Source organism: Pleurodeles waltl, chromosome 10, assembly GCF_031143425.1.
Source record: "Pleurodeles waltl isolate 20211129_DDA chromosome 10, aPleWal1.hap1.20221129, whole genome shotgun sequence".
Classification (NCBI taxonomy): Eukaryota; Metazoa; Chordata; class Amphibia; order Caudata; family Salamandridae; genus Pleurodeles; species Pleurodeles waltl.
This window is the reverse complement of record NC_090449.1, coordinates 943,133,710-943,155,112: the sequence shown is the minus strand read 5'-3', so window position 1 is coordinate 943,155,112 and position 21,403 is coordinate 943,133,710. Positions and strand designations below refer to the sequence as shown.

General features: G+C 40.8%; 1 protein-coding gene across 1 annotated transcript in view; it reads right to left on the bottom strand.

Annotated features, from left to right (window-relative positions):
* The window catches only part of SLC25A13 (solute carrier family 25 member 13), a 587,939-nt gene that overhangs the window by 138,478 nt on the left and 428,058 nt on the right, over window positions 1-21,403 (bottom strand). The window contains exon 14 of the mRNA XM_069211738.1: window positions 4,252-4,392. Coding sequence (XP_069067839.1) covers window positions 4,252-4,392 — 141 coding nt within the window. The remainder of the gene's footprint in view (window positions 1-4,251; window positions 4,393-21,403) is intronic.

Below are 21,403 nucleotides of genomic sequence, written 5' to 3'. Positions count from 1 at the left end.
CCGCACTTATTTTAAAAGGTGGGCACAGGCAGTTATCATGCAATTCCCTTTCAACAGAAACTAAGGGGGCTGGGGGAATTAAGCGGGTCAGAACCTACTTCTTCAGAAGTTCTCAAAGTAGGTGACTGTATTGAAAAGGTTAGTATATGCATAGCACATTTAAAAAAGAAAGATCATGAGGAACATGGCAGTGCGTTAACATGCAACTGTGCAATGATGCATTGATGAGAACATATTGACCATGGCTGCATTATGTTTCTTAATCTTTTTCTTATACTGTATGGTTTGAATCCACCACAATCAAGAAATATCAATACACTGTGTGAATATTTCTCCTGTTTCAGTGCTATAAAAAAGAACAAACTAACAAAATGTTTTGTGTATAAAAATATTATTGCAAATCACAGTGAACAACTGAACATACATATGGCGCCATGGCAAGTGGACGATGAACACATTTCTAAACTTCACCACCTGTAACTCTGTATGACATTTATATAAAACTGGGTGTATTGCCAGAAAAGTGTGCCCCCATGGCAATGTTGGGCTGGTGTGCTTGGTTGTCATCCTCCAAGTCCCACCATCCCACACTGGAAATTCATGGCTCCAGACAGGCAGAATCCCCATAATAATAAGCCTAACCTGCCCTACATTTGTGACAACTGTACTGGCTCAGTATGCCAGCAGTCTGCTTCAGCCACAGCCCGTCTACCCTTTCAACCTAGAGGACCCTTCTTGAAATTCTCCCACACACACACAGTCTTGCATGTCTTTGATAGCACCTATTAGTTTTCTATGTCTCCTGCCCCAGAATATCTCACCCTGGGGGATTGTGGAGCAGGACATGATTTCCTGGAGCAGATCACAGGCTTAATTTAGAATTAAATACATATAAGCCTGAACTGCAAACTTATCATGAATAATACTAGACTTTGTATGGACTTTATCTGTAAACCAGAGTGTCATTCTTTCCCTCCTTCATGTCATAATCACCCCAAGGAAGGCAATCATTCTCTTCACTGTGCACAGCAAACCTAAAAGAAAAGCCATGTAATCCTTGCATATCTTGAGAGTGATGGGTTCAGGCAACTGTTTTTTTTTCTTTACAAGCCTTTGCTTAAGTCTGACTTTGAGACAGAGTAAGTGTTCTCATCCGCCTCAAGATACAGACATACAGGGATTACACATCCCTAACACATGTATTACAGTGTCAGTTAAAAATGTGTAGTTATGGCTCTGCTGCACTTTCCATTTAAAAGGTATTTTTTTGTTTGCCTATAACTTTTGACTCATGGATGGATCTGCGCAAAATTTGGTGATCGTTTGGGGCAGTCAAAGTCTGGCATGCCAATTTTACTAAGATATTGTACATTACACTTGCACATAATCAAAAAATGAAAATCAAAATGGTAGACTGCTGTGTTACATTTGAATGTGAGGTGTATTGTTTGTTGATGGATGGGCATTTTACAGTTAACTACAGAGGATACAAGTATAAAACTATAAAACAGCAGTACCACCATCACGCAATGCAGTTAGTAGGGGCAAGATGGTGGAAAGGACTCCAGCTGGTGTTAAGAAAGACCTCTGCTGTAAGTAGAGCGATTCACTAAAAGTCTAAAAACTGTTGTTCTTATCCAGTCGGGGCTCTGTATTAGCACCAGTACCTGAGACAAATAGGACACACCTGCTAAGCCATTTCATCTACAAAAACTGTCTTTGCCTAAAAATGGCATTTCCAAAAGACAAACCAATCATGTAGAAATGAAAATACAAAATGAGGCACCATTATACCGGCTACGCGTTATCAATAAAAGTAAAAGGCTTCAGCTATGGCAAAAATTGCTACTGCAGTTTGAATTAAAAAAAAAAAACATATTTGTTTCCAAATAACATTTTCTGCATTTTCAAATAAATGCTTTTTAAGGTCTCACCTCGAGACAGATTTAGATGTCTGCTATCGAAGACCTACTGTGCATAATACAATACAAAGCGTGAGTACTAGGTCAGCCCACTGCTCATGATTAGATGGGATGCTTACCTGTATCAGTCTCCTTCCTCATGATTAAATGGCTTTCTTACCTATTCTTGATTTGTTCTGCCCTGGGAACACCGCTTCTTTACCATCATTTTTATAAGATAATTTGTATCCTTCCACTGCTGAAACGAGGAAACTATATTTCATTCATTTTAGCACTCCTTCGGAATGCAAGACTTTCCTAGTTCCTGTCCCATTCTGCTGGTTCTCCCTCACAATTTCATTAAAATACTTTATCTTAAGGTTTACCACCCCTCTGCAAGTCTGTTGCTCTCCCACTCCACTCCTCTCCATGACAGAATATTATATTCATTGAGTTTTTTTTATTTCATTGCTCTGGTGAGGTCATCCTGGTGACCACTGATGCAAAACTACCATTAGCACCGAGGGGGGCCATATGACCCGACATTGTCATGTAATTACCTCGTTGCAATTGTATTCTTTTGACGTATTTCTGTGAGCATGTTTTTAGTCTGAAGTATCCCATTTGAAGTCCGTTTACCCAGGGCTAGCGTCAGACGTGCCTCATGCGTATCCTTGTGACAATTAGGTAGATAGCCCAAGCGGGGTGAACTGCTTTTTGGGCTAACTCTCATGAAGACTGTATTTTCAGGTATGTAGGAGTTTGTGAGGTGAGTATGGCTAAAATATGAACAATTAATCAGTTAATTAAATTTGATTTTATTTCAAGTGACAAGTAACAGTTATTTTAATAGCTTTACAGATGTATGTCTAATGTAAAACATTTTAAATGTTATTACGTTATTGGTTTTGGGATCATAACTCATTTATTTTCTGTACGCATTAATGACGCAGCACAACACAACACAGAGGTTTTGTATTGTTCTGATGAGTGCCCCTGACTTTTAGGTTATATTTATGGGCAGAAACATGTCATCTTTTTTACAGCAGCATAAGGCCCTAATGCACTCACAGAAGTCATCTTATAGTGTTTAATCTTGTGATAAGGAAACGAAAAATAAACAATGTTATCTTTCCCCTTGGAAGGAAACATTCTTTTTTATCAGAGAAAAGCGCAGTAGCTTTTCATATGGCAGAAGCTCGCTAAGGGCAATTGTCCACAATTAGGAGTGGATTCAACGATGATGTGTGCCACTTAATGTGGGTGAGGGTCTTTCTTCCTTAAAAAGGAATCACTAGTCTATTTATTTATCCTTTTGCCAATGCAAAAAAGCACCATCGAAGCACCTTCTAAAGGCAAGATCCATTGGCTTTGTTTTAACAGCAAAGTCTTTGCTCCACCCAGATACTTTGTCTGCATCTTCCAAGAAGCTGAGGGGATCCTTTCTCTTCATAAAAGTGAGAGAGAGTAGATGATCCTAGATTAAGGTTTGGAGCACTTTGAAAGTGACTGTCTGATTAAAATAACAGTCCAAGAAAGAGTTTACTGTGTGCTTTATTTGCAAGCTAAGAAAGATCAGGGCCTCCTCACCCTTATGTGGAAAACAGTCACACACCATGTCAGAAACCGTTTATAATCAACCTGATAAGGTGCTGCAATTATTTATTTTTGAAATGTACGTCTTGTTCAAGCCTGTGTGGCTGTCTAAAAAGTGGTTGTATTGCATTAACCTTGGTACCTGAAAGCCAAACTTCACATTCCAGGAGGCTAGTGGATGGCACACAACTAAACCATAGCCCTAATAAAACTCTACGTGGTTAAAGATGTATTTTTTAATTAGATGTAGACCCCCGCAGTTCTGGTATTCCATAAGGAACTTAAAACTATATTTTTCACCACGGTTTTAGATCTCAGTGAGTTAGATTTGGCTAGTCTGTCTAACTGAACCCAATTTCTGAATATTCATCCTCTGTATTGTGGGAAGTATAGATAAGAGAGTACTGTTTCTTCTGGTACTTTGTTTCAGGTAGGTATACATTTAGAAAATCTGGGATTTCTGCTCCATGTATTGCATTACAGATCTTATGACCATTTTTCACAGAGGGTTTATGTTTTTTTTAAAACCTGTACTTAACGCTCTTAAAATGTATTGCGTGTAGTGTTTCTTGTGCAAGGAACAACCTTTTTTATTAAAAAAACGAATTTTAAAAAAATCAACAATTTCCAATGAGGTACATTATGTCACAGATTCTTACTGCAATGCTGTGATGGCTCTAGAGGAGAGAATACAAATGACCCGAGCATGATCAGTAAACACAAACGTGCATACAGAAACACATTAAAACCTTACCTTGTAAAGTCCAAAAAAGCCAAGATCGCGTAGAACAGTCAAAGCACTAACACGAGGGCCTGTGGTGATCTCTCCAGCCACCTGCAATCGGATTTTGACGATCTCCAATGGATTCGTGAAAATCACCTGGGAACCTCCAGCCTGGAACAACAGAAGGAAATTGTTAGAACAAGGGAACCTGCAAACAAAAAATGTAAACCACAGCATGTTGAGTGTGTAATAGGAGTCAATTGAAATAAAATGTACAAGATCAAAAAGGAACTTCAGAATTTGCGTTATGGTACAAAATCTGTCCTGTCATTGCTTAAAGAACTCTTGACACATCCCAGGTAAGTGCTGATGAGATTGTAGGAATGATCTTATGATTTAAGTTAAAGGACGATGAAGCTGAAAATATGCAAGTTTGAAAAAATAATGTTAGTATATGTAAGGTACGTATGTTCCATAAGAATCTCAAGGCACTCTCCCACACCCAGCAGATCATTTAAGATCGGAGGAGATTAGTTGAAGATTTGTTCAAATAAATAGGTCTTTAGTGCTATTTCTTTATTTCTTTATTTATTTTTTATTTTTTGCAAAAAAGGGGACCAAGACCTGGGTGTCTCACAGTTGTTTTTTGTTAAGAATCAGAATTCCCAAGGATCGCACCCTAGGCAGGTCTGACACCACTTAAAAGAGGGGCAGACAGGAGGTGCACTCGGGACCCATGTAGAAAATTGATGTCACCTGGGTCTGAGGCAAGAATTTTACAGGCCCTAGAGTGAATCATTCCATACCAGACAACAAGAGACCAAAAGGTCAAAGAGGCAAATAACAGAGGAACATTTACATCTGGGTCACAAAGCGTTATAGGATCAAGATCTAACAGTTAGTGCATCCTCTATTGGAAATTATATATTTGGATGTTACATAATGGCTCGTTTGTGTTGGAAAAACAGCAGTAGGTATGGATGTTTTTGGCATCCTAAATGACCTTGTAAATTAAAAAAAAAAATGTAAACCCTGTAGTAGGTCTATGACTATTTGTGATTTCATGATTAGAATATTTGAAATGCATCATTTGTTATGTATTCCTCAGTATTCATAGAAAAGGCATATCTTGTTGGCAACACCTAACAAGAAACAAATAACAAAAAAGAAAAGCACCAAACAAGAAACAAGATACACTTGCCTTGCACCACAATCCTTCCGGTCTACCCCCTCTGTGTAAGCCATGGGGAGAGGGGGCTGCTGAAGCAAGCTGGTATATACAGACAAACATCAGCTAAAAGCCGAGGTGCTGAAGGAGACGAGCCTGGGACGGTGTAGTACAGTGACAAAGGAGAGACATAGTTGCACGTGGCCACACAGTGAGAGCAACAATGGGTCGGAGGCAGGTGAGCTTCGAGGACAGGAACAAAATAGTGCATGTCTACGAAGGTGACAGGACCAACTGCTAAGGGCAGCAGAGGGCTTGTGTTCCCCAAAAATGATCACTACAGCTCTGAAAAATGACATCACATTTCAACAATAGTGTGGGGCTGCTGAAATGACTCTCCCGGTAGTTTCCTGATTATCTTTAGCTCACAAATGATGTAGAAGATGTCTGTCAATTTTGGGAGGAGCAGCCTTTCGTTTTTGACCATTTCAATGCTCTGCGGTAGCCCTCTTACAGATTCTGCACTCAAACCTATTTGCATCATTGTAGGAGTGTTGCCACAGACATTCTACGGTGTGTCATTCTATGCTGTGTCACTTATTCTGACTGCACCAAGTTTCTTACTATACTATCGGGTAATGTTTATGCTCTATTTTTTTTTTCTTTTTTGATGGGCATGACAGTCTCCTGTTTTCTAGTTCTTTTATTTTAGGGAGCTCCTAAGAAGCCTTCAGTTAATTTGCACCTGTTGCCATTGTAAATCTAGTCTCATTTCTGTTACAAATCTCAATCTCATTTACATTGTTCCTCTGATCAAGACAGATCGTTCCATGCAGAGATGTCTGGTTGCCTTAGAAAGGTGAAATTTAATCAGTGAATGATCTAATCATAGTTAGGGTGTGAAATACAATTGTGTGGGTATTGGAACGCACTGACTATTTGACTTGATTGCCAAATTCCTAGGATGAATATGGTCTTTATTAGAAATGGGGTCTTTCATGGACAGTCAGGTTACCCCCTGTTCAAGCAAGGACCCTCACTCTAGTCAGGGTAAAAGAGAATCACCCTCAGCTAACCTCTGCTTACCCCCTTAGTATCTTGGCAGAGCAGTAGGCTTAACTTCAGAGTGCTATGTGTAAAGTATTTGTACCAACACACACAGTAACTTAATGAAAACACTACAAAATGACAACACCAGTTTAGAAAAATAGGAAATATTTATCTAAACAAAACAAGACTAAAACGACAAAAATCCGACATACACAAGTCAAGTTATGAATTTTTAAAGATTAAACTCAAAAATAGCGCTTAGAAACACAAAATGCTATGATGAGGTGTTAAGACGGTGCCGTGACGGAGTCATTCCCAACAAGCCGACACCGGACACGGAGTTGCATAGACCCCCAAGTAAAGTACCTTTGGTGAAGAGTGAAAACAAGTCAATGCGCGAAGTCGGGGATCGCGGCGTCTGTGCGAAACGTTGAATCCGCGCACTTCGAGTGGCGTTGGTCACGACGTGGTGCACCGACTTCCACGGAGTCGCAGACTTCAGCGGGGCTGCAGCGGCGTCGGGCCTGCGAAGGTCGTCTCGTTCCAGTGAAGATCACGGAGTCGGTCGCAGGCGGCGTCACCGGATTCAGCAGCGGCGTCAGTCCGAAGTCGATTTCCTTGGATTTCCACCAGCTTTCCTTTCAAGGGCCCAGGGACTGGAGAGGGCACCACTTGTCAGAACAGAAGTATCTCCAGAGACTCCAGGTGCTGGCAGAAAGAAGTCTTTGCTGTCCCTGAGACTTCAAACAACAGGAGGCAAGCTCTAAATCAAGCCCTTGGAGATTTCTTCACAAGATGGAAGGCACACAAAGTCCAGTCTTTGCCCTCTTACTCTGGCAGAAGCAGCAACTGCAGGATAGCTCCACAAAGCACAGTCACAGGCAGGGCAGCACTTCTCTTCAGCTCTTCTCCAGGCAGAGGTTCCTCTTGATGTCCAGAAGTGATCTAAAGTCTGTGGTTTTGGGTGCCCTTCTTATACACAATTTCTCCTTTATAGTAGGCTTACTTCAAAGTAAAGTCTCTTTTGAATGTGAAATCCTGCCTTGCCCGGGCCAGGCCCCAAACACTCACCAGGGGTTCGGAGACTGCATTGTGTGAGGAGAGGCACAGCCCCTTCAAGTGTAAGTGACCACTGCTCCCCTCCCTCCTAGCTCAGATGACTCATCAGGAAATGCAGACTACACCCCAGCTCCTTTTGTGTCACTGTCTAGTGTTAGGTGCAAACAGCCCAACTGTCAAACTGACCCAGACAGGGAATCCACAAACAGGCAGAGTCACAGAAATGGTATAAGCAAGAAAATGCTCACTTTCTAAAAGTGGCATTTTCAAACACACAATCTTAAAATCAACTTTACTAAAAGATGTATTTTTAAATTGTGAGCTCAGAGACCTCAAACTCCACATGTACATCCACTCCCAAAGGGAATCTACACTTTAATCAGATTTAAAGGTAGCCTCCCATGTTAACCTATGAGAGGGACAGGCCTTGCAACAGTGAAAAACAAATGTAGCAATATTTCACTGTCAGGACGTATAAAACACATTACTATATGTCCTACCTTAACGATACAATGCACCCTGCCTTTGGGGCTACCTAGGGCCTACCTTAGGGGTGTCTTACATGTAAGAAAAGGGAAGGTTTAGGCCTGGCAAGTCGAATTTACAGTTATAACTGCACACACAGACACTGCAGTGGCACGTCTGAGACATGATTACAGAGTTACTTATGTGGGTGGCACAATCAGTGCTGCAGGCCCACTAGCAGCATTTGATTTACAGGGCCTGGGCACCTCTAGTGCACTGTACTAGGGACTTACTAATAAATCAAATATGCCAATCATGGATAAGCCAATTACATACACATTTTGTAAAGGAGCACTTGCACTTTAGCACTGGTTAGCAGTGGTAAAGTGTCCAGAGTAACAGAAACAGTAAAATCAGAGTCCAGCACACATCACAACCTGGGGAACAGAGGCGAAGTGTTAAGGGAGACCACGCCAAGGGTGAAAAAGTCTAACAGTCTTTATTTTGCTATTTACAGATGTTTTGGTGTAACAGGAGATTTGAAGCATTATGTCAGATTGCTCTTGTACTTAGTTTTGCGCTATGTCCTTTGTGAATTCAGGGGTAAACTGGCTGTTAAAAATATTAATTCTGCTCCTAATACATTTTAAGGAGTGTGGTGACTAAAATCCGATGATCATGTACTTAAAATGCTAGATGTAAAAATCAATATTAAATAACATTTTCACGACCCTACTGGAGAATATTCCGAAACTGAGAAATCCTGGGAACACATTCCCTGCCAATGACTTGGTAGTGTATAGCACATTGTGTAGACAGTTTTGCACACCGAAAAGGAAAAAATATTCGACACTCAGTATCATTTTCCATCACACAGAATTCCCTCAAACAGCCAGTGCGATAAAAAAACTACCACTCTACATCGTGTGTGTATTAATAAATGTTTTGGAGAAAATGACTGCACTTAGCATCGAAAATGCACATATAAAATGAGATGTTTCCTAAACAGGCATATTTTCAAAGATCAAACATGAAAAGAAAGTAATTTCCAGCAGCGCGATTAAGCAGCAACTGGACAGATTATTTACAAGTTCTGATCAATGTCTCTATGCAGACACAGTAGGTGATAGTTTTTCAATTTGGTTCCATGGTAGTCTCTAGAAATCTCACCAAGCAATCAAAGTAGAATTTGCTTGATTGACAATGTAAAAGCAATTAAGTTGGAAACCTGTCAAATATGTTTTACCATTTCTGCTACGCATGTTGAACATGTCTACTTTGACTGCTGCTCATATCATTTAATAAATTAAAGGCTTGCATTTACTAAGAAAGCTTTCCAGTAATACTAGAGTGCCCCTCCCCATCTTTACTGAAATTGACCCAACGTGCATTGTATTATTATTATTAGATATACTTGTGATTTATTTTTATAGGGAAAAGTGATGCATGAAATAGCATTTTTTTATTTCTCTATTAGCGAGAAGCAGGTCCCGGGAAAAGGATATTGAAGAGTAGGAACTGTTGATACACAAACCAGTAGCGAATAACTGAGTAGGCCACAACTGCCCAAATCTGCTAACTGAATCACAGCAGGACAAGGAAGAAGTGACTATCGAGAATTCACCAGAAAAACAGTTAAATTGTTTCTGAAAGTGATGGTCTCCTCTCATCTTTCGGAATGTTTGAGAGTGGAAAGGATTACATATTTCATGATCTAATTATTCCTTCGGTATGGGGATTCAGTTAGCGATTATTATATGTTAGGAGCACTTGCATATCAATTTCAATTTTTAGAGTATCCAAGAGGTGCATTCTTGACCTGACCACTCTTTTCATGTGGTTCTGGGAGTCTAATCAGTTGTCTATATTCTTTTGAGTGTGCGGTTGGCAGAGGGCTGCATTTGGAAAGCCACCTTTACAAATGGTTCTCATTGGTTGATGTGAAATCGGAAGGTGTTTGCGCCAGCTAAAGATCTGTGGGGATAGTTATGTATATGGAAGGGTGTGCTGAAGGATTTTGTCATTTTATTTTGCATGAACTGGTAGGTCAGTGGTCTGATGCTCAGCCTGCTTTCTAGGAAAACAGTGCTAGCCAGGTATATAGCTGTGGTACAGCAGTGGGCACTTGAGACGATAGAGTGCTCTAGCTATTCTTAATGGAGAAGCTCTAAGATGTAAAGTTGCATAGTGAGGAAACAATGTTCTGCACTATTGCATTGGTACTATCATGTGCGTATTTTGGTGCCAAGATTCTGTCTAAATTGTTCCGTTTGAGAAAGGCAAATTTATGGGGCGTTTGGATGGTGGTGCTAAGTGGATATTCTAGGGTGGAAAGTACTTTTTGGAGTTCGAAGACAGGCAGTTTTGGGGCACAGCAGTTGTGCTACGTACATATAATACGCTCTTTCTCTTAAGACATTGACAAGAAACCGCAGTCAGCATAATATCAGTTGTCACTCTTATGCAGAATTAAACCGTATGTGACTAAATCAAACTTCACAACCACCACCCAAAGCCCTGATTAGTTTCCAATTTGTGCAATGGCAGGTATCTACTCACCAGAGTACCTGACTCTACTCTGCCCCCACTTAAGTGAGTCGTTCATGCCGGCCATCAGACCAAAGAATTAAATAAATCAGACCAAGGGCCAGATGTAGGTAGCGTTTTGCATGGCGCAAACTGCGAAAATCGCAGTTTGTGCCATGCAAAACACGCATTGCGATGCTCATTCACATTACTCGCAAAATGTGAATGCGACTCGCAAATTGGAAGGGATGTCCCCTTCCTATTTGCGACTCGAGCCGCAATGCTAAATTGCTTTGTGACCGCGAACGCGGTCGCAAAGCAATTCGCAGTTACCACCAGTGTCACACTGGTGGTAACTCATTCGCAAAAGGGACGGGGTCCCCATGGGACCCCTTCCCCTTTGTGAATGTTGCCAGAAATGTTTTTTCAGAGTAGGCAGTGGTCAAATGGACCACTGCCTACTCTGAAAAAAAAGAAACCAAATGGTTTCGTTATTTTTTTTGTATTGCAACTCGTTTTCCTTTAAGGAAAACGGGCTGCAATACAAAAAAACAAACCGCTTTATTTAAAAAGCAGTCACAGACATGGTGGTCTGACGTCTCCAGCAAGCCACCATCCCTGTGAGTGCAGGGAATCGCTATGGGGTCGCAAAATGCAACCCACCTCATTAACATTAATGAGGTGGGTGTTTGCGACCCCATAGCGATTCGCAGACAGTGTCTGAGATACCGTTCTGCACCCAATTTTGCGACTCGGAAATTGCGAGTCGCACCGACTCGCAATTTCCAATCCGCAAAATCGGACATTGCTACATCTGGCCCCAAATCCCTCTCACTCAGATGGACCTACACAGTCACTGCTTAACCCAAACCTGCAATACTTTCAAGCTCCACTCATCAACAATACTGCAATAGCAACCACCTTAGAAGACAGCATAACACAAGGAACCATAACACTGCCAGATTTGTAATAAAAAATGTAAATACAAATAGGCTTGGAATTGAGCCTTTTTACTCTATGAACTGAGAATATGGAACAACACCCGTCCGCTTAACAGGTATTCCCAGAGGTCACTTCTCTTCGAAAAGGAGCTAAAGATCCTTAGAGGAGCACCTCATAAGTAAAAGAAAAGGAAACACCAGAGTTAGCAACCTTCAAGTTCAACACCAAAGAATCTTTTTCTCTATTGCAGATGATTATGAATTACTCTATTTCTTGCAGTAACCTACATTTGGGCAAGTGCACCACTCCATTGCTTTGTAGCAAAGTATGATGTAATGGGTGATGTAAATACATTCTTAGTTAGGTGATGTATTACGTGTAGCGTGGTTTGCATTCTTTTATTAGGGTTTCTAGTGTCATGACATTTCATGTTCTGTAGGGCGCTCAAGGTGCTGGTTCGACGGGCATTCAGCCGTTGATCCGGTAGCTGGCTCTGTTGTGGGTCTGCATTTTGGAGAATAAACTTCGGATCGTCTTTCACTTGCAAGATCGACTTTGTGGTCATTCACCCCACCTTTTACAATTAGTACCAGGAGTGGGGTGACCATATATATATTTTTTTTTTTTACATTCCTGCGACCCATCCGACAGATTTACTGTGCCGAACGGAGTGAACGGACGGAATCTTTAACAACTTTCAGTGATGATCGAGCAGATTTAAAGACACTCAGTTTGACTTTTATTTCGTTCATTTCCAGGTGAGGCTTTTTTTTTTTTTTGGCATATCTTTTCATTGGTTCCTGCGCATGAGGGAGAGTTCATCAGGTGGTTGCCTTTCAACGTGTTTCTTCGGATGCCATAGACTTACGCGCGAGAGGGTGTGCGCGTTTGAACAGCTGAGTGCCTAGCAACGCGTTCTCATGACTTTAGTATCGGATCGCCGCGTGAGTTTGTCTATCAGCCGGTTGCCCAGCAACGTGCTCCTGACATCAGATTGAAATTCTGCACACGCGGAAAGGTGCACGCGTCCATCATTTCAAGCCGTTTCTTAACAATACGTCTCTTACGCGCCAATGCTAAGAAGATTGCTTATGATGATGCAATGATAGATTGATATCATTATATCAACGTGGTGACAGTTGCCCAACAATTTTGTTACTTCTTTGTGCATTTCTTATTATTGATTAACATTTGTCCAGAACGTGCTACAAATTACCTAGTACTTTACTTCAATTTAAGTTGTAACAGCTACCATATTGTTTTTTTTTTTTTTTTGGCACCATTGTGGCAAAACAAATTTCAGTTTTTATTCTAGTGACTTGTTTTTCTTATTAAATGGCTGCCACACATGGAATAATACAACCTCCAGTTTTTTTGCAAAAGCCAGGAAAACCAGATATCAAATGGACTGAATGGCTGTGTATATTTGATAATTATCTTACAGCCGTTGGTGCGAATGAATATTCCCCAGTTAGAAAAATGGCCATACTTTTTAATCATCTTGGAGTTGCAGGCCAACTTGTTTTTGACAATTTACCTCCTATCACCCCACCAGCTGGAGGTGATAATGCATGGAACTGCTACGCTGAAGGTTTGGCAAGAATGAAGAAACAGTACTCTGATGAGTCTTAGCTTCCAAATGCGAATTTGGAACCAATGTTGATACCTACATTCGTGATCAATTTGTTTATTGTTTTCACACGAAAATACAAGAGAGACTTTTAGCATGCCGGAACCCTACTCTTGAGGAGGTGATTGACCTTGCTAAGAGCATTGAGAGGTCGATAACCACCTCAAGAGTCTTAGCTAATCAGAGTGCTACTGTTGATTGTGTAATTAATTATGATGCTGTTTGTGCTGTGTCTAACAAGCAAGACAGAGTAGGGAAATTCAGTTCTCGTGGGCGAACTGGGAAGACTCCTCGTATTTGCTTTCGTTGTGGTTCCAAACTACACATTGGTAATGATCCTTCTTGCCCTGCAATAGGGAAACAGTGCAATTCCTGTCGCAAGATAGGTCATTTCCACAGTATTTGCCTTGCTCACAACACCAACAAAAATTACTCAAAAAAGTTAAGATTAGCACAATAGAGCTTGATGATGAAGTTGCTCAGTGTTCCAACAAGTTTCGAATGCTATATTAGCTGTTGATCTTCCGGATGACACTAGCGCAAAACCCGTGAAGGTTATTAAGGCTGCTTTATGTGATGTTTTTATAGATTCTTTTAAAATTCCTGTATTAGCAGATTCAGGAGCACCTATTACAATTCTTGCTGATCGGACTTTCTTCAAGTTTTGGCATGACACTGTTAATTTACTCACTACTGACATCACTCCGAAAGCATTCGGTGGATATGACATAGATCTACTTGGATATTTTTGGTCTGATATGACATGTTTAGGTAGAACTATTCATACCAAAATGTACGTTGCTGTCAAAGGGCGAGATATTATAGGCTGGAGAGATTTAGCATCTTTAGGCATCTTTCTCAGGCCTGGTCATGACTCTCCCATCATTTTAGGCGACTTACCAACCTCTTTGTCATCTAGCCACATTGCTAATGTCACCGTTCTTAATGCTACTATGACCCAAATGATTAGCTCATTTCCCAAAGTATTTATGGATCATGTAGGTAGTGTGAAAGGTTATGAACACTGTATTAAGCTAAAGAATGGTGCAGTTCCCGTAATACACAAGGTAAGGCCTATTCCGTTGAGTGTCAGGGCAGATCTAAAAGCACTGCTACACAATTTATAGAAGGATGGTATAATTACCCCAACCGATTCCTCAGAATGGGTTTCTCCCATTGTAGTCACAAAAAAAAAAAGGATAATAGTTTGAGGCTATGCGTAGATTTAAGATCAGTAAACAAAAACATAATTGTTGATTGCCATCCCTTCCCACACATTCAGGAGATGATTTCCAAGGTCGGAGGGTCAAATTTTTTTCAACCATTGATTTACACCCTGCTTACCACCAAATCACTTTCACTGAATCATCTCAGGATTTAACTACCTTTGTAACGCCATTTGGTGCATATAAATACTTACGCTTACCCTTTGGTCTTGCCTCCGCGGCTAGTGTATTCCAGAAACTTATGGATCAACGTTTCGGTGATTTACCTGAAGTAGAAGCATTTCAGGATGATATATTAATCCACACTGACACTGAGGCCGAACATGTAGAAGTGTTAAACAAAGTTCTAAGTATTCTGAAAGACAGAGGCATGACAGTCAAGCCTAGCAAATGCAAATTAATGGTAGAAGAGGTGGAGTATTCGGGACATAGCATTTCAAGCACTGGTATTAGACCTAAGTGTAGCAATATAGATGCAGTCAGGAAAGCATCACCTCCCACCGACAAAGATGCTTTAAGATCATTCCTGGGTCTTTGTGAATATTACGCTAGATTTGTTCCTGGCTATGCTATGATCGTTCAGCCTTTACGATCAATGCTCAAAAAAGGTATCAAATTTGATTGGAATGAGAATCTTAGTGAAGTATTTGAGAAGGTGACAGATTTGGTTGCAAATGCCTCTGCTTTACAACCTTTCAATCCATCGCATAAATCATTTATCATGGTTGATGCGAGCTTAAAAGGCTTAGGTGCTGTTCTCGGTCAATGGGTGGATGGTAAAGAAAATACTGTAGCTTTTGCTTCCAGGACTATCAGGAGCGGAGACACATTACAGTGCGATTGAAAGGGAAGCGTTAGCCTGCACATGGGCAGTTCAGAAATTTAAAACATACATTTGGGGAAATTGTTGCGATCTATATACGGATCACAAACCCCTCACTTTCCTTTTGAATGGTGATGGGTTTGGAAAAGCATCTGCACGCCTGGTTTGTTTGTTATCAAAGTTACAAGAATACAATTTAAACATTAAGTACATACAGGGTGGGAGGAACTTTCGAGCTGATTGCTTGTCTCGGCTACCTTTACCAATTGATGCTTCTGTGGATACTGATTCGGAACAGGAATGTGTTGTAGGCTTTCTGGATATCTTAGCAGTTGCAGATAATAACATTACGGAGCAAGAGTGGAAAAATTCGATGTTAAATGATGAAATTCTATCCAAAGTGGTGTTGTTTTTGAAGACTAAATGGCCTCCCAAGAAGAAATTGTCACATCAACTCAGATGTTTCAGCCAAGTAGCTAAAGAACTTTCTTGTGAAGGGGAAATTTGCTTGAGAGGTGATCTTGTGGTTCCTCCCGTTGATCTCAGAGACAGAATTGTTAAAATAGCACATGAAGGTCATCTGGGTATTTCCGCTACCACTAAAAGGTTTAAATTATGCTACTGGTGGCCGGGCTTGGATAAACAAGTTTTCAACTACATTAATGGGTGTCCTGAATGCATAGTGTCTGATAAACATTGGAAGACGTCTATCAAACCTATGTTCCCCGTTCCTCTTCCTCAGAATCCATGGGATAAAATTGCTCTTGATTTTTCAGGTCCTTATCACTTATTACCCAAAGACACGAGATACCTTATAGTTGCTATTGACTATTTTTCTAAGTGGGTCTACTATGCTTTTGTATCCAGTCATTCAGCCCACTTTTTACATATGTGTTCTGTACGTGCCTTAGATATTAGCAATCAAAGAAGTTTCAAGTCTATGACAGTACATAACTTCACATCATTCAAGATGATCTTGATAACTGTACACAACAGGCACAATTTGAAACAAAGAAACGATGGAAGGACTAACACACTAGAATGGTCTCAGACAATGTACACACAGAGACAAGTCTATTAACTCATACACGTTATCGAACAATGTGCTGGTTTCCACATTGAACAATACTAGTCCTCAAGACCAACTGGAACATGGACAAATACTTTAAAGTGTTGCTTCAGTTAGTTTTTACTCCCTTCCCATGTTACCACCCTCCTTTGCTCCTTTCTCTTCCACTCCTTTTAATTATAGCATCTATAGCCTAAGGTTGCTTCCAGCTCTCTTTGCTAACACATTCTTACAAGTGACAAGACTGCTATTTCTAAGCATTCTCTAATCTTTGAAATTCTGTTGAGAAGGGGTGGTTGCAAATGTACCTCCTCTTCTCCATGTCCTTGATCAAATGACTGTGTGGTGGGAAGTACTGACATTTGATGTTTTCACATCACTAGGTGTGCTACAAATGTCTGAGGAACTATAGTACCCTTTCACCCGGAGTTTCTTCATTCACTGGCCTAGCTCCAATCTGTGGTTCATGGTTCTCCTATGCTGGAGGAGCGTACCATCTATAAGATAAGTTTATCCTTTATTGAATGTCCTTGTTAACATCTGTTTCTTCATAGAGATTATGCCAAATTTAACTCTTCTAAAATTGAGAATTCTGAAGCTCATTTTAATCCTTATCTAGATATGTGATTAAAGTAGATGTCTTCCTCGGATAACAAAATAACCAAAGGTTACATTAGACAAATTGTCAGGACCATGAATTATGTGAAGCCAGCAGGGCTGGATGGCTTCTAAAATGACTGTTCAAGTTTCTTCTGGTTGGCATTCGTCTTTGGTTAATATCTCTTTTCAACATATTTTCTGAGAGGCGAGAGACACTAAAATTGTTGAGGAAACCAACAATAACCAATACTAACTACAGCATAAATGAATGGGGGTGCAAACATCTTTGGTATAGTATTGGCTTTTCATATTAAACCTATTCACCAAGAGGATAAGGTACTGATTCCTGGGAGCTATCTTTTAGTTTAGACTTGGATTCAAGCTGGTACTTCAGACATAGAAAAGACAGAGGGAGCATCAATGTGGGCTGTGAGGTCATTGCTGCTGATGCGTACCCAGCTTTAAAGGGTAGAATGGCTGTTTCTATGGACAGTACTGAAGAAAATGAATTATCTTAAACTGCTTATTTAATATTTCCACTATTGCACCAGCAAGCGTCTGTACACGCCTTAGTGGATGGTTGCCTTCCCCTCTTATTTGACTGATCATGAGGTGCCAGAAATTAGTGCACTACGGGCCAGATGTAGCAAGGGTTTTGCGAGTCGCAAACAGCGAAAAACACCGTTTGGAGTCGCAAAAGCCACTTTGCTATGTAGAAATGCATTTTGCGAGTCGGATCCGACTCGCAAAATGCATTTCCGACTCGCAAATAGGAAGGGGTGTTCCCTTCCTATTTGCGACTCGCAATGCTATGCATTTTAATTTGCGACCGCAAATGAAAGCGCAGTTACCATCCACTTGAAGTGGATGGTAACCCAGCCGCAAACGGGAAGGGGTCCCTATAGGACCCCTTCCCCTTTGTGTTTGGAAAAAAAAAAAGAAATTCAGGGCAGGCAGTGGTCCAATGGACCACAATCTGCCCTGAAAAATACCGAAACTAAAGGTTTCGGTGTTTTTTTTCAAAGTGCAGCTTGTTTTCCTTTAAGGAAAACGGGTTGCACTTTGAAAAAAAAAAGACTGCTTTATTTAAAAGCAGTCACGGACATGGTGGTCTGCTGTCACCAGCAGGCCACCATCCCCGTGAGTGCCCTGACTCGCTATGGGGTCGCAAATTGCGACCCACCTCATTAATATTAATGAGGTGGGTCTTTGCGACCCCATAGCGAGTCGCAGAAGGTGTCTGAGACACCATTGCATTCCGAGTTGCGATTTGCGAGTCGCTGGGACTCGCAAATTGCAACTCACAATTTGGAATCTTGCTACATCTGGCCCTATGTTACTAAATCTTTTTGAGCAATATAAAGAATCTTTGACCCATATTATAACGCAGACCCTGGAGATTCAATCCTTCAAGTACAAAAAATGAAATAAAAAACAGTGCACTCTATTAAGAAACATCTGTGCTTCTGCACTAAGTAATGACAGGATCCTGGGTTTGATCAACAAGCAAGTCATAAAATCAATCTGGATGGACCAAAGTTTCAGCATGGCATATCTCAACAACTTCATAACTCTGTGCAATATGAGACAATCTTGAACAATGTTCTGATAAGTTTCCCATGCATAAAGAAAAAAACTGAAATATGATAACACCATGATAAGGAGCTAGCCTGATTTCTGGTAACCAAGGGTGAATCTTATTAAACATTTGAAAATTAATATTCTGTCCATACTGGCATTTTTTTAGGGCCTCATCCTACATGCGCCCAAATAAATTATGAACAAACTAAATTCAAGGTCTTCCCTGAATAAGTAAAAAACAACTTTTTATTTTTTTTTGCAACAAGGATGCCAGCAATTTCTTTATGACTAGACTGATTAAAGATTTTTTTTTTTTTTTGGATGTTCATGTCTTTAAATCATTAGTCTAGATGTCAGCTCGGGCCAGGCTACAATTTAGATACTTCCATAGGCATTTCTAGTTACAACAAATCAGAAAGAAGAAAATTAAATTCTTAGTTTTACAATGCAACAACAATTGATAGATATCAGAAATGTAAGCTCCCGAAAAAGTAGCGAATCTACAAGTCTTTTTAAGGTGTACTAAGGAGAATGCAGAATTACCAATATGTACCAATTAATGATATGTGGATTATTAGTTCTCATTGTCTCTTTTCACCTTTCCTCAAAAGTACCCCATTAAATTAATCCATGCAAGAAGCAAAGAGGGCGTGCTACCTGAAATATTTAGCAGGGATGTCTAAAGTATTAGGATTATGCAAGATAGCTAAAGGAATGGAGTGGATAGCTTAGAGTTACTAATCATTCTCTCTGGACTAGAGGCGGAAATCTTTATGAACGATGACAAACTCATTATTGAAGAAAATGTGTGTGTTATAGCAGCACATTCATACAAATGGCACTGCATCATATCAGTTTTGTAAACGTGAGATCAAAGTATTGTGAATAGCACATTTTGCCAATTGTAGGACACTAAGGATGAGTAATTTTTCTAATGTTACCGTTTGTTGCACTCGACTTGGTTTTCATTTGCGGAATGTTCCTTTCATGTTGCCGGAAAGACCCCTTAACGTTGGGTGTTTAACGGCTTTGAAGCCACTAGACCCCAGGGATAGTTATTGTTTAAATTTTTTACACTTGGGGAGTGACTCCTTAGGCAAAGGTCGCTCCCCTGGGCAAATTTATTTTAGGCCATTTCTGCCACTTTGGGGGCAGACCAGCCTATTTTTGGAAGGCTCATCTGCCCCCCAGGGGGGCAGAAAGCCCACTAGACACCAGGGAATATATATATATTTTTTTTTAAAGAGGGTGGGGATATGGCCACGGGAGGGTTAGGGGGGAGGGGGCATGGGGGAAGAAAGCCTACCAGATGCCAGGGAATAAAAAAAAAAAATGTGGGGTGGTGGTTACCAAACAGTATGGGCATGGTTATGCTCATACCCCAACTGAAAGGGGTAACAGTCTTTCAGCTCCCCCTCTACCGCACACTAAAATATCTTATCCCAACAGCAAGCAAGAGGACATTTGATTATTTTGGGTTTTGATTTTACATTTGGGCAATGCAAGCTTGTCTAACTCTCAAAACTGTCCCACTGGGAATGGTGAGGGCTGCACTTTTTGGACTTTGGGGTGCTGCCATGTTGAAAAATCTATGAGACTTGGACACATCTGAAAACTAAACATTTGGGTGAGTCCAGGGTGGTGTGCTTCACATGTAACCCGCACCATTTTCTTACCCACAATGCCCTGAAAACCTCCAACGTTGCTTGAAATCACACATTTTACCCACATTTTTATAATGGAACCTTCCGGAATCTGCAGGAATCCACAAAATTCCTCCCACCCAGCATTGTCGCATCTATACCGATAAAAATTCTGACCCTTATCGGCCTAAAAACTTTTTTTTCAAAGTGCCCTTTTGGACTCGCTTTGGTTCCCCCTCAATTTCAACATGTTTTTGGCTCTTCCCTGCCATGGGCACTTGGCCCACCTACACAAGTGAGGTATCATTTTGATCGGGAGACTGAGAGGAATGTTAGGTGGTAGGAAATTTGTGCTGGTGCGGTGATCCCACACAAATGTGGGAAAAATTATTTTTTATTAGCTAAATTTGAGGCTTGTTGAGGATTCTGGGTAAGAAAACACTGGGGGATCCACGCAAGTCACACCTCCCTGGACTCCCTTGGGTGTTTAGTTTTCAAAAATGGCTGGGTTTGGTAGGTTTCCCTAGATAGCTGCTGAGCCCAGGACCAAAAACGCAGGTAGTGTTGTATTTGATCATTTTGATGTGTCCACGTAGTGTTTTGGGGCATTTCCTGTTGCAGGCACTATGCTTACCCACACAAGTGAGGTACCATTTTTATCGGGAGACCTGGGGGAACAATGGGTAGAAGGAAGTTTGTGGCTCCCCTCAGATTCCAGAACTGTTCAGCACCGAAATGTGAGGAAAATGTTTTTTTTTGCCAAATTTTGAGGTTTGCTAAGGATTCTGGGTAACGGAATTTGGTGAGAGCGCCACAAGTTACCCCATCCTAGGTTCCCCTTTGTGACTAGTTTTCAGAAATTTCCAGGTTTGCAAGGTTTTCCTACGTGCGGCTGAGCTAGAGACCAAAACCCACAGGTAGGCGCTTTCCAAAAAACACGTCAGTTGTCAATGTAAAAATTTTATGTATCCATGTTGCGTTTCCTGTCGTGGGCATTAAGCCTACCCACGCAAGTGAGGAACCATTTTTATCGGGAGACTTGGGGAAACACAGAATAGAAGAACAAGTGTTACTGCCTCTTGTCTTTCTCTACATTTTTTCCTTCCAAATGTAAGACAGTGTGTAACATAGACGGCTATTTGAAAAATGCCCTGCAATTCTCATGCTAGTATGGGGACGCCAGAATTCAGATATGTGCAAATAAGCACTGCTTCTCAACACCTTATCTTGTGCCCATTTTGGAAATACAAAGGTTTCCTTCATACCTATTTTTCAACTCTTTATAATTCACCAAATGAATTGCTGTATACCCGGTAAACAATAAATACTCATTGCAAGGTGCAGCTCCTTTATTTGTTCTGGGTACCTAGGGTTCTTGAAGATCCTACAAGCCCTACATG